Source organism: Chiroxiphia lanceolata, chromosome 13 (assembly GCF_009829145.1).
Source record: "Chiroxiphia lanceolata isolate bChiLan1 chromosome 13, bChiLan1.pri, whole genome shotgun sequence".
Lineage (NCBI taxonomy): Eukaryota > Metazoa > Chordata > Aves > Passeriformes > Pipridae > Chiroxiphia > Chiroxiphia lanceolata.
Genome location: NC_045649.1, coordinates 5,732,993 through 5,747,659, shown reverse-complemented (window position 1 = coordinate 5,747,659; position 14,667 = coordinate 5,732,993). Strand labels below are relative to the sequence as shown.

The 14,667-nt window shown below is 39.3% G+C and overlaps 1 protein-coding gene across 2 annotated transcripts in view; it reads right to left on the bottom strand.

Annotated features, from left to right (window-relative positions):
• CDH13 (cadherin 13) overlaps positions 1–14,667 on the bottom strand; it is a 446,174-nt gene that overhangs the window by 7,381 nt on the left and 424,126 nt on the right. Inside the window, exons 12-13 of one of the 2 annotated variants that reach the window (XM_032701055.1) lie at positions 13,821–14,054; positions 12,342–12,557 (exon numbers count right to left, since the gene is read on the bottom strand). In XM_032701055.1, coding sequence (XP_032556946.1) covers positions 12,342–12,557; positions 13,821–14,054 — 450 coding nt within the window. Of the gene's footprint in view, positions 1–12,318; positions 12,558–13,820; positions 14,055–14,667 lie in introns of those variants that run through there. The other variant, XM_032701054.1, reaches the window with a different exon arrangement.

Sequence of the window (14,667 nt, the reverse complement as noted above, 5' to 3'; positions counted from 1 at the left end):
TTGGATTGGCAAAGCTACTCTGAATCCTTAGGAGATCCCTGGAGGTCTTCCTGGTAAGGACAGGCACTTGTAGATGATAAATGAACAGCAGCTGAGGCACTGAATTTCTGTGCAATCCATAGAAACTTCACCAGAGGAATCTGTCAGCACAAAATTTATAAGTATCACACAAATTCAAGCAGCCAGTGACTGCTTCACCAACAGCTTGTAAATAAAGGGCAGTGTTTGGTGATTTATGTGCAGACCTGAAGAAAAGCTTGTATATTTTACATCATATTGACAGATATAATGAATGTTACTCTCTTCTCATACACCTTGCCTTTCCTGAGTAAATGATGTACAAAAACTAGTTAGTTCAGCCTTAATTATGAATCTGTTCTTTCCTGTGCCAGTTCTTTGTGTTGAAGGCCAGTTTCTCCCTCTCACAATATAAGCACTTTTTGACCCTCCCTGTTACTCCACCTGCCTCTTCAAGAACAACCTCATTCCTTACCCTTTTACTTCAGAGCTCTGCAGTCCTTGGCCCGACTTTCTACTGAAATTACTTCTCAACTTCACCTTCCTGACCTGTCATCCCCTTTCCACCCATTTAATCACGTGCCTGGAAAGCTGTTGTTCCCTTGGCTCCTGTGATTATCTCCTCCTGTCATTTTACTATGATTTCTCTAATCGTTTTTCCATCATGTCCTTCTGTCTCATCTCTCCCTTCCATTTTTTGGGGGGAAACTCTCTCCTCCCCCACTTTAACTTTTAACATCATTCCTAACCCCTCAGCAACCACATCAGTACTGACAGTCCAGAGATTTTACTCTCTTTTCCTGCTTTTCCATTTAGTCCAAAATGTCAGCCTCTAGCCCTGATACCTGTTGCATGTTTAGATGACAGCTCTCTCTGTAGAGAGCTAAAATTCAGCTTTTAAATCTTTCCCCTAAAGCACTTCCTTCTAGTTCTTTTTTTGATTGCTCAGGACAACATTATCATCCTGTCTCTTGTTCAAACCTAGAAACAGAAGCAAAGAGGAGGAGGTTTTTGTCATGGAATCTCCTCTCCAGGTCTGTATATTTAGCTTATGTCAATCTAGAGGATTCTTTTTCACACATTGTCCCAAAGAGCTTCCTCTAGCCATTCAAACAGCTAAATCTCCTACCCAGGCTCTCTTCAGCAAGCAGGTTTGCAGCATCTTTTCTTGAGCCCTTGACAAATTGAAGCTCCTGTGTGCTCATATCCTGTCAGTTTTTGCTGTACAGAGCATTTTCCTCGTCTGCCACTTTGACAAAACCTCTGCAGCTGCGACTCCTTCACGGCCTCTTCCCTACTGCACACGTGTCCCTGGATTATCTCCACATGACCTGTTTTTCCTCCCATTCATAGCCCACGATGGCAGCTTTCACTCAGATGTTTTCAAAGAAACCTGTGAGATGGGAGGAGCTCCCTGCAAGCCTCCATAAAATGCTGTCTCCTAACAGCTGCTTTTGCTGACACCTCCACAAAACTCTTGGCCTTGGCAAAGGGGGCCAAGATTGCTGTGAATTCAGCTCAGCCCTTTCACCAGCCTCAGCTGAAGTCGTGTTAAAAGAATCACCTTATTCCAAACACTGCCTGGAAGAACAGTAGGTCTCTGCTCATTAATGATGATTGACCCTTTTGTAAAGGTGGGTTGCTGAAGGAGTGGGGTTTGCCTCTAAAAATCAGATTCAATGTTCAAAATTATGGGCTGTAAAACGTCAGTAGATAACCAGCTTTGGGAAGTAAGAATACACAAGTTCAAATCTATCTTGGCTCTTTCTATTGCACATAAAGGTGATCAAAATTTGTTTCTGTCCTATAGAGGTTAGTTTAAATTTTAGTTTCTGTGGTTTTAATAAGAGAGTGTCAGTTACTGACTTTTTTTCCTACCAATAGTCCGATATAGTCATATAAAGTGTTATTGGCCAAACATTCTGGCCAGTAACTCCCTTAACACAAAATCTGCAGAAATCAAGAACAACCACTGATTGTACAGAAAAAAAATCAATGTTGAATCTGCTGAAACCAACACAACTGCTCTGTTATAAAATCTGATAAGCCTCTGATCCATATTTAAAATCTCTCTTCTCCCAGATGGATTTCCAATGTCCTCTATTTTCTCTGTAGGAATTGCAGTTCTCGTTTCCTTTTCTTTTTCTTTATTCTCCCCATAAAGAAGGATCAAATGAAAGTTCCAGAAAAGCACACACTCAGCCAAATTATTAGCATCTACTTCATATTTGAGTTCTGTTTCTAAACAACTATCCTAAAGAATCCTAGTATTTATCCGCTATTCAGTGGGGTTGTATTTGTTTTTAATTTTTTTAACCTATTCTTATGTATTTTATAATACATATGATTTAAAGTTTGCAGATGGCAACAACACATAGAAGATATTAGTACTTAAAGAACACTGTGAGCATAAAATGTGCAAATAATATGTGCAAGAAACACATTTGCTGATCAGTGTGAACAATTTCTTTTAAGAATTTAATGCCCTAGTAAGCCTGTGCCTGGCAGATCTGCAGAGTAATGATAATTATACCTAGTAATTATTTTATTTTCTTTTTATTAGCTCTGTCTCCATAACTGGTCTCAGCACTCAAGAATTATTACAACACCATGTGTTGTTGTTTCAGATGTGATTTCTGTGCCTACAACAGGTAATTTTTTTACCCAAAGCTGGAGACCTGCAAGCCACGAAGGTGGGGCTGCACCTTTGCTCTCACTTGGCCACCCCCCACCTTTCCCTGAAGGGACCTGGGGGATGCAGAAGCAGCACTGAACCAGCAAATCTATATGGGATTTATTTCTCCAGAAATCTCTCCCACTGAAGTCTTTAATGTGATCTCCACTAATTTTATCTCACAATTCTCTGCTCTACCTCTTCAACACCTGACAGATACATTCAACCACGTTCCTCTTAAGATAACAGTCAAACAGCAAGATAACAGCGAAAAAGGCAGGGTTACTGCTCTGTGTTTGCTGTCAGAATTATTACTGGCCTGGTTAATGGTCTCAGACAAGAAAGCAGAGCACGTTACAAACAGCTGGTGTCTGTTGGCACTCGTGCTCTGGCAGTGGAAGATGATGTTTGATTTTGCTGGTCAAGAAAACTGACAAATATTGTGCATGTTTATCTGGGTCTGATGTACTAATAGTGTTACTAATAGTTAATTAATATTAATAATAATGCTATAGGAATAGAGGGCTAGGTAGATGGTTTAGGAAAGGGAGACTCATAATTTAGAAACTTAAATGGAATAAACCCCTGTTTTTATTCCCACTGAAGTCTATTGATGTTGACTGTGCTTGGAAGGTCAAAAGAGTTGTTGATGTTGGTCACAAACTGCACAGGACAGACCTGAACTGTCATTGGTTTGGAAAGGGTGCAAGCCAAGTGTTTATAATACTGATTTTTTTAAGGGCTACAGCTACCTGCCTGTCTCACAGTGGGCTAACTCAAGGTTTACTCCTTATGTTGATCTCCATGAGAGAAGAAAATGGAGGAAAAAACCACACAGAGCACTTTAAGACAAGATTTCATAACGTCCCATCCCAGGAAAAATGCAACTGGTAGCCTGTAACCTCATCACTGTTGGTTCAGGTTGCCAAGAGCTCATATTCCAGCAGAACCCTTCCCATCAGCCAACAAGCAACTCCTGATCTCAGAAAATGCTCTGGAATGTCCCAGGGACTCCAGGCCTCCCTGCTGCAGCCTTAGCTTTCTCTGAACATATTTGTATATTAGTGATTCAATTCTCTGCTTATTTTAAAGAAACAGGTCTAAATTGAGTAATTAAAAGCCTCTGAAAGATGTGTTTCTCCTGAGACCAAACTCACCCCCCATTACACAGACTGTGCTTCTACACTGCAGTTAAAACCTCATAAAAATTAAAGGCATTTAAGTTTCATGCTGACCCTCTGTGCAGGAATGAGCTTTATCCACGACGCATTCATCCTTTAATTCCCATTAAAATATGAGAGTTAATGCAGCTAGAGTTTGGAGTTCAGCTCATGCATGCTCCATTTCTTTCAATTACCCTTTCATCAGAAATATTATATTAATTTTGCATAATTGGAAGCCTGCATTACATCATGGACTTCATCGAAACCCCAGTAACACTGAAGAGGTAATGCAAAAATGAGAGAAGAGATCAGAACTGTGTTTCTGATTAGGCAGCTAATCAACACCCAGGTACTTCTTTCCTGGATTTACCAGCTATAAAAGGTCATTAATTAGATACACAGTTATTAGTTTAGTCTTCAGGTAGAACTTAGAGAAATATAAGTGATTTTCCTGTGCATCACTGGTTGATTAGTCACCTGCAGTTTTCAACACCAGAAGTTTCACGGTGTTTGCACCATATGCCTTTAAATTATATTTCACCCCAAATCTCATCAAATTTGAATGACTGAAACAGCTATTCCCAGATGGATACCCTGTGTCCTCATTCCTGCAATTAAGAACTTTGGGGTTAGTTGTCAGCCAGAGCAGTAGGTATGATGGTTGTGGCTGGAGGAACTGGTGATCTCACTGGGCAGCAACACCCCGGGGAAAAGTTTATAAGGAACTTTTAAACTTTTATGAGGAACTCATTTACAGCAGTAAATGAGTTCATCCCGAAAATTTGCAGCTAATGACATAATATATAATTTGTTTTCCATTTATGTGAGAAATGATTTCAAAGTTCTTAATGACAGGAAAAACACTGTCTGCATTAGTGCTGTGTGTGAAACGAGTGTCTCATGACTGCACTCACAGCTCCAGTGGGCTCTCGTATATCAATGTCAATATTTAACTCCAGGAACTAAAATGCTGGCACGTGCTGTGCAAGTGGCCAGAATTGGCAAGACAGTGGAGAACACATGCCAACCCAAACTAATCAGCCTGCACAGGGGAACGAGTTGCTCAGGCTGAAGCCATTTTCACTGGGTACCTGTTTGACACCAGCAGATGGTATTTCCAAGAGTGGCTCTCCCACTCCTAACTAATTTATTAGAAGACTGCAGTGGCAGATCTGAAGCAGGGTTGATGTAACACAAGTGCTCTTCTGGCTCCTGGCAATGGCCCTGCTCACTGCTGCTCCTGGTTTCTGCTTCCCCTCCTCCTTGTTGTGTGCCCACATTCACTCACTATGGAATGAGCTGGTCCTAAGGAATGCAGAAAAGAAGAACTATCCAAGAAAAAAGCTGTTCAGATGAAGTAAAATTCTAACTCTGCTTAGAAATTCAGAAGGATGTTCCACCCAGCCCAGTGCACTGCTACATTTATCAAATAAAGCATCTTCTAATGAAATTCCTGTTCACCAGGGATATGAAGTATCTTACTGGGGGTGGGGGCATTTTCTAGGGTAGAGTCACTAAGATGTACTAGATGATTATTTTTTTAAAATTGATATGAATTTTAGTTGGATACTTTGCCAAAGCAATGTCACTGTTCGTGACATTGGTTCGTTTAACCAATAGGGAATAAATGCTTCCTTCATTTTCCAGTTCCATCAAAACTAAACAATTGCAGAGGTGGCTGCCTGCAGCCTGGACCTGTATTTTCTTCTGCCCTAATCTGATAGATTTATCTGAATGCTTGAAAATATTCAGCAAATGAAATGAATAAGTACAGGTTTGAAATAGCAGCATTGAACAAGTCTCCTGATTTTTCATATTTATGCTGAAAAATGAAATGCATCAAAATGTACCCATGAGCCAACCTTTTAAAGGAGTGGGTAACTGCTCAGGCAGGCAGAGCTCATCTTCCACAGCAGCACAGCTTAGTTCACCATCAGTTTTAAATAAGTAGAACATGAACATAAGTAGTCCAGACACAGTCAGTTCTGTAGGTATAGGCTAATCCCAGCTTGAAATGCTAAAATAATCATCTGAAGAAATTCGTTTTAAGTAAGAATAAAATAGAAAAAAAAAAATGTGAGGAAAGAATCATGCTCATAAGCCACAGAAAAGGGAAAATCAAATGAGAAAACTGCCAGGTTTGGCTGTGTTGAGATCAACCTGCCTGCTTCAAAGTTTGTGAAGAGCTATTCATAAGCATGGCACTCACATAAGCACTAACTAATGACATATCCAAATTAAACATATGGATGAAGCAAGGCTTTAAGATGCAGTCTGAAATGCTCCAAACATGAATGGCCCTTTAAAGGATTTTGTAAGTAAAGAAGCAGCAAACCCAACATCATCAAACCTTTAGGCACAAAAAAACCCCCTCCATTTATCTTTAGTATCACATCTAAAACTAACAGCAAGCAATTGAGTTGTTTGGATGTTATAGAGGGGGGAAATATCCAAGGACAGGGACAGTGCAAAGAAACAAACACCCCATGGTGTACAGGGACCACTGATGACAGAAAAAAATACTTAACTTGGTCATTTATTCAGTTCTGGTTTTTAGTCATAGGCTACTCCAGAACAATTCAATATTTATGTGCCTTTAAGAGGTTGTTCAGCAAAGAAATACAAAAATATCATATCTCACCAGTAACTGTGGAGTACTGTTGAGAAAATGAAAACACAAAAGTGTTCATTTGAATTCACAACACTAAATGGTCTATCAAACCAATCTCTTTAAATGTCCATTTCATGCCTACAGAATGACCATCAGGAACAATATTGCAGCTCTTAGGAAGGAGCTGTATTTGCTGGAAACATTGTTCTCTTTTGCACTCCAAACACACATCTTCTAAACTGTTGTATTTTTTTTTTCATGTCTGTACTTCTGGAACGTGTTTGGACGGTTTAAAATGTGTGTAAAATGCCATTTCCCACCTAATTGACTCAATAAAATGTAATGTCATTAAGCACATTTTAAATATGCTGGTGTACAACTGGGGGGTATTTCTATTTGTCATGTCTGTATAAACGTCCTGTCTCCAATTATGGGCATCCATATGGACCTTCTGTGCCATTTCAAGCCCCATTAACTTGAGGTGGGATCCCAAAGGCAAGTGCAAATACATTGCAGGACTGACTAAAAACCTGCAGAGAAACCAGGAGAATGGACACAGCTCTGAGCTGAAAGGGAGATTCAAATCAAGGCTGGCTCAAATCGAATGAAATCCCTTAACCCCCAAACCATCTTTTCCTTACTCGAGTTTAATCAACCAAACTCATTAAGGAGACCAATAACAATGGTATTTTTCCTCATACAGGCATTTGAAAAAGCCTCTATATCACTGATATTTAGCAGTAACAATAATAATGTTAATATGGAGCAAAGCTTCTGTAACAGAGATGATAAGCATTAAGAGTGATAGTGGATATTGCTGCTGTTATATTGGTTTGGGGAGATGAGATTTATATCACTGGAACCCACTAAATATCAGTAACCTACAAATACTTGGGTAGCATAATTTACTGCTGCCTTAAGTACCTACATGGTATCTGCTGTAACACAGAATGTAGCTCAAATTACAGTAGTGCAAAATAAGCCCCACCCCAACAAACCACCTTGAACAGCAAAACTCTTCCCATCTTGGTGGTTTTTGAAATTCTAGCCACTAAAGGCATCTTTTACTTCTCAAAAATGGGAAAATTTATCTTGCAAGCTTCCCTAGTCTTGTTAATTAAACTGATTTTTTTTTTTAAGTAAATACCACTGCTCTGAAAAGTAGAAAATTGCTGTAGAAAGTTACAACCAAAACAAGAAAAGAAACAAACAGGGAGTATTGTTTTTAGCAAATTCTTCTGTGGGAATGGTCCCTGTGAAGGAACTGCATGGAATAGGAATGAACTTTTTCTTGGCAAAAGTCAAAATTCTACTGTAAAAACTAAATAGTAGTTGAGCCCTGAAAACAATATACTACCTGATTGTCTAAAAGTGAGGCAAGTAACTCCCACTAAAGGCTGAAAATTGTGGATCTGCAGGCAACAAATCTGCACCTGTAATGGAAAGAGCAATGACCTTAAAGGTGTTTTCCATTTGAAACCTGCTATGATTTGTCTTAGTCTGGTGCCATTCAGGAATTCATAGTTTCAGTATCAGACATTTGATGTTCCTGCACAAATAACATGGGATATACAAGAGAAACAAATGCTGCTGTTGCTTTGAAAAATGAACCAGGTGAAGGATAACACTGCAGCATTAACTAACTCTGGCTGTCCAGGCTCATGTAAATTCAAAACCACAGGTTAATATAATTTGAATTTTTTTTGATAATGGTTTAATAACAAATACACAATTTTCCAAGGAGAAAGAAAAAAGGTGGTTTTTTTCTCTATTGACCCTGTAGCTGCATTCCTCAAATTAGAAAAACATTACGGTGAGGGACAGCAGGCATTAAATAGGAAAAGTTTGTGAAAATTAATAGGAAATTAAATTCAAAGGTATCTCTAAGGCTCCTTTGCAATCACAGCCCTGACATCTGTGTGAGTCTCTCTTTTTCAACACCCCTGAGGCCTTTCACCCTAAGTTTAACAAATTAATTCCAATGGAGAAACCTCCAGCTTATTTAATTTCTTCATGGAAGTTTCCCCCCCCCAGTCTCACACATTACTTTCTGTTCAGAATAGTGGAATACTTTACTTAAGTAAGTTCAAGTCAACTTACAGCTCTGTATTCCACTGTGAACAGAAAGAAGTGTCTTACCAATGGTTGACAGTCAACTAAGGTACAAAATTTTGGGTTTTTTCAGCATGAAGTGTTTGAAGTCCAACCTTTTTCTAACAAGGAATTTTAAGTAAAATGTTACTGACATGACTATTGGGCCTTTGGTCATTCTTTTAGTCCCTTCATTCCACACATTGGAATCTCACTTGGTCTTTTATGTTGTCAGAATAGAAAAGTAAATATGAAATGCAATTATCATTCAGTGACTGTGCAATTAAGTGAAATAGTTATTATAAAAATCAAAGGTCCAGAATTCAAATACTCTTTTAAATAATTACAATATAAATGATTTGTAATTTATCTAAAGCTTAGTCTGCCAACTAGAGTGGTTCTTTCTCAGTCTCTCACAAGGCCAGTGGCAGTTTTTGTTGCTGACTTTGTTATGACAATATATACAACTCTGTTTTTATCTTAATCTTTTACTATTTAGCTTGTTTTATTTTCCCCTTATCTCCATCCCTCATCCTTCTGGAATGTCATAGTTGTTCTCTTACTAAAAATGATTAGGAGCCTTCCAGAGGGAACCTGTTCATAATTCTGGTGGTGCTGAGCACATCACTTTGGTTTCATCAATTCTGATCAGAGCTATTTGAGCTGTGTCAGTTGAAACCATGAGATGACTGAGGCAATACAGCACTAAGGGACAGCATGAACGACCTCAGACCCAGCACCAGAGATGCTGCATGACACACTTTCTCTTTTCTCCACTCTTTCTTGTCCTAAAGTAACTCATTTCCACAGTCCTTCTCCCTGATGAGGAACCCAGACCTATTTTTTTTATCTGTTGTTTTTCTTCCATCTGAATTGATAAAGTCTAAATTATATCTGAACATTTTGGTCCTGTCTTGTCACTAAAAGTGGTGAGGAAAAGCTGACAGAGCACAAGATGCTGCTACATCAGGTCTCATCTTAAACATGGTGTCTGCATTAATGACAGCTGACACTGAATATTCTTCCCAATATTTGTTAGCCTTAATTACTGTAACTTTGGAAAGTCCTCCACCTGTCCACTATACATCTTTCCACTGATTCCCAGCAGTGGTTAGTTAGGTTAAGTACAAACTATACAAAAATGCTCCTTTTTTCAATCAAATCTATATTCACCATCTTTCAATCCCACCAAGCACTTTACTGTTTTGATATGGAAAACCAGCAATCTGCTCAGATACTTTGGCATCTTATATTTTCTATTTCTGGCTGACAAGGACTCCTAAATTTTTCTTGTTCCAAGTATGTCTACCTTTCCAGGGGCTCCTGGGCAACCCTGCAGGCTGTATCCCATTATCCCTCAACATACTGAACACAGCAGGGTATCCACAGAAGAGGAGGAACTGCTGGTTTTTGCATGTATTACAGTTTTAATCAGGCTCCTCAATTCTGTGCTAAGACACTCCAGAAATCTGCCACATCTGAACTTCTTTCATGATTTAGGAAGGAGGCACATATTCTAAGTATAGATAATAATTGCACCATTTAAATGATAATACCAAGATGTTTTCTAGAGGGAAGATATTCATGCAGGGCACTTTTCCCATGAGCAGCTCTTTCACAGGGCTATCTATCCTCACACCAGATGTCAGATACGAAAAGAAATACTTTGGCATGAATAACAAAGTTCATTTGACTGAAGGATTTACCTCCCAGGAACAAGAGCCTCATAAAACATAAACATTGGGAGCAAAGTGAGCCACGTAAGGGCTTTTGCTAAAATGAAACCCATAACTTGCCACTAGAAATGGGACGTTTCATCTGTTCAATAAGCACTAAAGTTCTCTTTGTTTTTATGGCATCGTAATCTTTGATTACTCTGATAAATATTTGAACTATACAAAAACATTGCAATGGAACTAATCACAGTTATAAAAAAAAAAAAAAACACAACAAAAAGTGTGTGGAAATGAATTGGGAATGCAATGATAGCAGCACATTTTAGAGAAGTTCAAGCACAGAACCACATTATTTTAAGTGGCTCCCAGCCTCATTCTTTTATTCCAGGTAGTCATTTACACCTGAGGAAAATGGTTAGGAAAGTTGTAATGCTTGCTGGCTTTGCATAAGTAGCAGTTCCAGAGATGGAATACCAGCCAGATGCCAGGGGCTCTATTCTGCCTATAGTTGAGCCAGAGAAGATCTATAGTCAAAAAGAGCAACTCAAGAAGTGCTTTCCAATACCTAGAACAGGTTTTATAATTCAATAGAAGGAAAATGATCACCTATAAAACCCCCACAAAAATAGCAACTTTCCAAAGCAAAAAGCTTTTCTCTACCTCATTATATTCTGATATTCAGATGCATTCATGCAAATAAAGTTCAAGTGCAAATCACTTCGGATAAGAAAGTAATTCCAGTGGTGAAAGTCACGCCCAGTGGAGCACCAGTAACATTTATGGAGTGGTAACAGGAATGTATTTGAATCAATGGGCTGCACATTTCCCTCACTGGTGCAATACTGTCACGTCCTGTCAAACATTTTTAACATATTACTTCTAAAAGCTGAAGTTTGCCTTTGGTTCCAGCAGACTAAACCCAGAGCAGCTGAACCAAAGGCAGTGCAGATACTTTAGATGTCACTGATTGAAAGTAAGAACATGAATTTGCACTTAGCATTTATACAGTCCTTTTTCATCTTCAAAGAGCAGCACAAACATTAGACAGTACCAGCTCCCTCACAACGACCTTCATGCCAACCTTTTGGGATAAAAGCAGTACACAATAAGAAAAAAATGCACAAAATGTGCAATTAAGAATGCACCAAGCTCAGATGTGTAAATCTTCTCTGCCTTGTGGTAGGTTCTGTCTCATGGAGAATGCAAGGCCTTTCCCCATGGCTCAGGTTTTAAGTCATCATACAATGTATTTCAGTCACATGAGACGAGGATAATAGTCCTCCAATAACAGATTTGTTATTACAGTTATAGGAAACAGCTATACTTTTTTAATAGGTAAGGCTATAAAAAGTAATCCTGCATCAAAAATTTGCTGGCAGCTGTCACAGGACAAGCCAGGGACACCCCCAGGTTAGATGGGATTCCACGGCTTTGAATTCCTACTCTTGAGTCATTCTGGGATTATTTTTTTTACTTCTTCCAATTCAAATTAGGAATTTTGTAAATCTCTTTTGTGACTCTTTCTTAGAAGCAGCAGAAGCTTCTTTTGCCTGTCAGTTCTCTCTGCCCTCCAACCCAGACTGGCAATTTGATTTTCAGTTCTGGGTGGTACGGAGCCCAGAATCACCAATAAGTTCCTCATGTTCCAGTCACTTGCACACTTTATGCAGAGGAATAAATTGGAGCAGACAGTCCTCATTTTCCTGGTGACCCAGGAACAGCTTTTGTTACATGAACACCTTTAATCTCCTGTTTCTGGGTTTGAATTGAATTCAAGTGGGGAGAGATGAAAGCAAGCGTCTCACAAATCTGCTACTACAGCTGGTACTTCTCAGTTTATCATATGCTGGCTTTAATTCTCTTTGATTCTTCTTGAAATTATTGCTTCTATTTCTTAATTTGACAATCAGGCACTCATTGCTATTTTTTGACTGTGGAAAAAACCCTCCCCCCACCTTTCTCACAGCTTCAGGGAAAAAGAACCCAAACTCACTGCACTGTGATATCAGTGGAGGAATTTAACTTCTCCCTCGGTAGGTTTTCTTATGGAGAGTACAAAAGAGCAGATTAACAACACTTCATTACTTACAGTTCAGCAAAAGACTTACAAAGTAAACTGAGGAGTGACAGGAGGATGAGGGTCAGGCTGATGTGAAGGGCGTCGGTGGCACTGCAGTCCATTTTGGATTTCTTGCAGGTACACACTTGTAATTTCAGTTCTGTGTTGTTAGTCAGAGGGGGTTTTCCAGAATCTGTCACTGAGATTGGGATGTTGTAATTGGCCTTTTTCAGGTTTTGAAGCAGGATGACCTGGGCGTGAGTATCTGCAAAGGATGAGGTGAGAATTAACCAAATGCGGGTTGCTTGGAAGGGAAGAGGAATCTGCAAACAATATCAGACATACCAAAGTCAGTCATGGAAATTAAGCAGAAAATGACAACACTCTAAAAAAAAAGTAAAAGAATTGAATTGGAGGTAAGAAGAGGCAGTATAGCTAATTGCAATTTTAATCCAAACCCCACCAAAAGAAAATACTTCCAAGAGCCCCTTTTGTTTAAATACATTATTTGGTCTGCAAATTATTGGCAAAAGTTGCCTGTGAAAGCCAATATACTAATGAAATGCTGAGGGATATCACCCTCAAAGCATGAAGAGGGAAGAATACATTTACTTGCCTAAGGTAAAAAAAACCCCTTCTTGTAAGCAAATACAGGGAAAGCTGCTGAAACACTCCCTCAGTTTTCCTGAACAGTCAGTGAAGGGAAGTAAAACCCCTTCAAATCCACAGATCTGATCCACCTGAGCAACAGAGGGTTATAACAGCTCCTGGTACCCAGGTGAGGGTGCAGACTCACCCAGGTGGGTGTGCTAACTCTTATAGGGGTGGAACAGAGTTGTGGTTTGATGTTTGGAGAACTGAAAAATAAATAAATAAATAAAAAAAAGGGTTCCTTCACTTTGTCCTGCAGGCAGGGATAGACATCACACCCAGTTTTTTGTAAGACATGAAATGAACTAAAATGTTGGAGAGTAGCAGAGATAAATAATACATTCTAGAAAAAAAAATAGGAATGATCTACATTAAAAAGAAATGTTGTACTTTGTGCCCACAACTTGACGTACAAACCTTCTGCAATTGCACAGTGTGTGCTGTGACCCTCTCGTGAATCATGTAAGGTCCCATACTCAAAATTAGGAAGTTTTTCAATTATATTGTTAAAGCCCATGCAAAACTTCCATGCTGTCCTATAGCAAGGCCTTGTGCACCTCATGCAGGCAAATTCCATGTCCTGAAATATCTTTACAAAACTGTAAGTCATTAGTAGCCTCTCTTTACTGCAAAGCCAAAAGAGGCAACTTCAGACAACATATCAAGAAGAGGAAAAACTTTCAGTTCTCAGAATTATTATGTTGCACAGGCAGCTGGTCCCAGCAAACCCAGCACAGTGTAAAGCAGCAGCAATGGGTCCATCCTGCGAGACTTTCCTGCAAAACTGCTCCAGAATTCACAAAGTGCCTCAGGATGAGTACAGTGAGATGTAGAGGTGGGGGGACTAAATGCAAAATAATAAAAGTAACAGACTTACTGTTAAGCTTGTTGATTCTCCACAATTTTTCTGGGCCAGACTGCTTGCTCAGTTCAAATTTAAAAGGGTCTGTGTTGGGATGAAGGTCTTTGTCTGATGCTCCAAGTACCACTACCCTGAGATCTTTTGCATCGTCACAAACTTTTGCCAGTGTTGGATAAAGGGACGGGACGTTGTCATTGACATCCTCCAAGGTGATGTGTAAAGTTCCTGTCCCTGTAGCAGGAGGGTTACCTATTTAAAAAACCAAACATTTATTTATTAAAACATACTTCTTTCATAAGCTCTTGCTCTTATTTGCACCTGCGTGCTTGCAAAGGGGAATAATTTTTATAGTTCTTACCTCTTTTATATGAAAATGATTGTTTAAAAAAACCTGATGAGTCACTCTTGAAAATTCACTGCTGTATTTTCAGAATGCAGCCTGTCTGATTCTCTACATTATGGAAAATTATTCTATGGAAACCTCTGGGAGAGGAATATTTTGAAGTTAAAATGAGAATAGGACATGAATAGATATCTGGAACAGAATCTGTTCATCAGCACATACTGAGAGAAACATAGAGGGAAACATCCCCTAGACAGCACAGTATTAGAGGAACCAAGAATAAGACAAGTAAGAGGAAAAATGACAGCAGAAAGGAATCAGGTTGTGTGGTGGGTGCCCAGAAGCAGAACAGGAGCAGACCATTCCCCAACAACCCTTAGGGCCACATTTAGTTGTGTCAGCAGAAGTGAAACCTGTCAACAACAACCCAGGGATGGTTTATTCACCCAGAGCCACCCTGTGTTAGCAGCAGAGTTTCCAGTTTTCTCCAATTATTTGCCAGCTCCGGGGGTGAGGGTG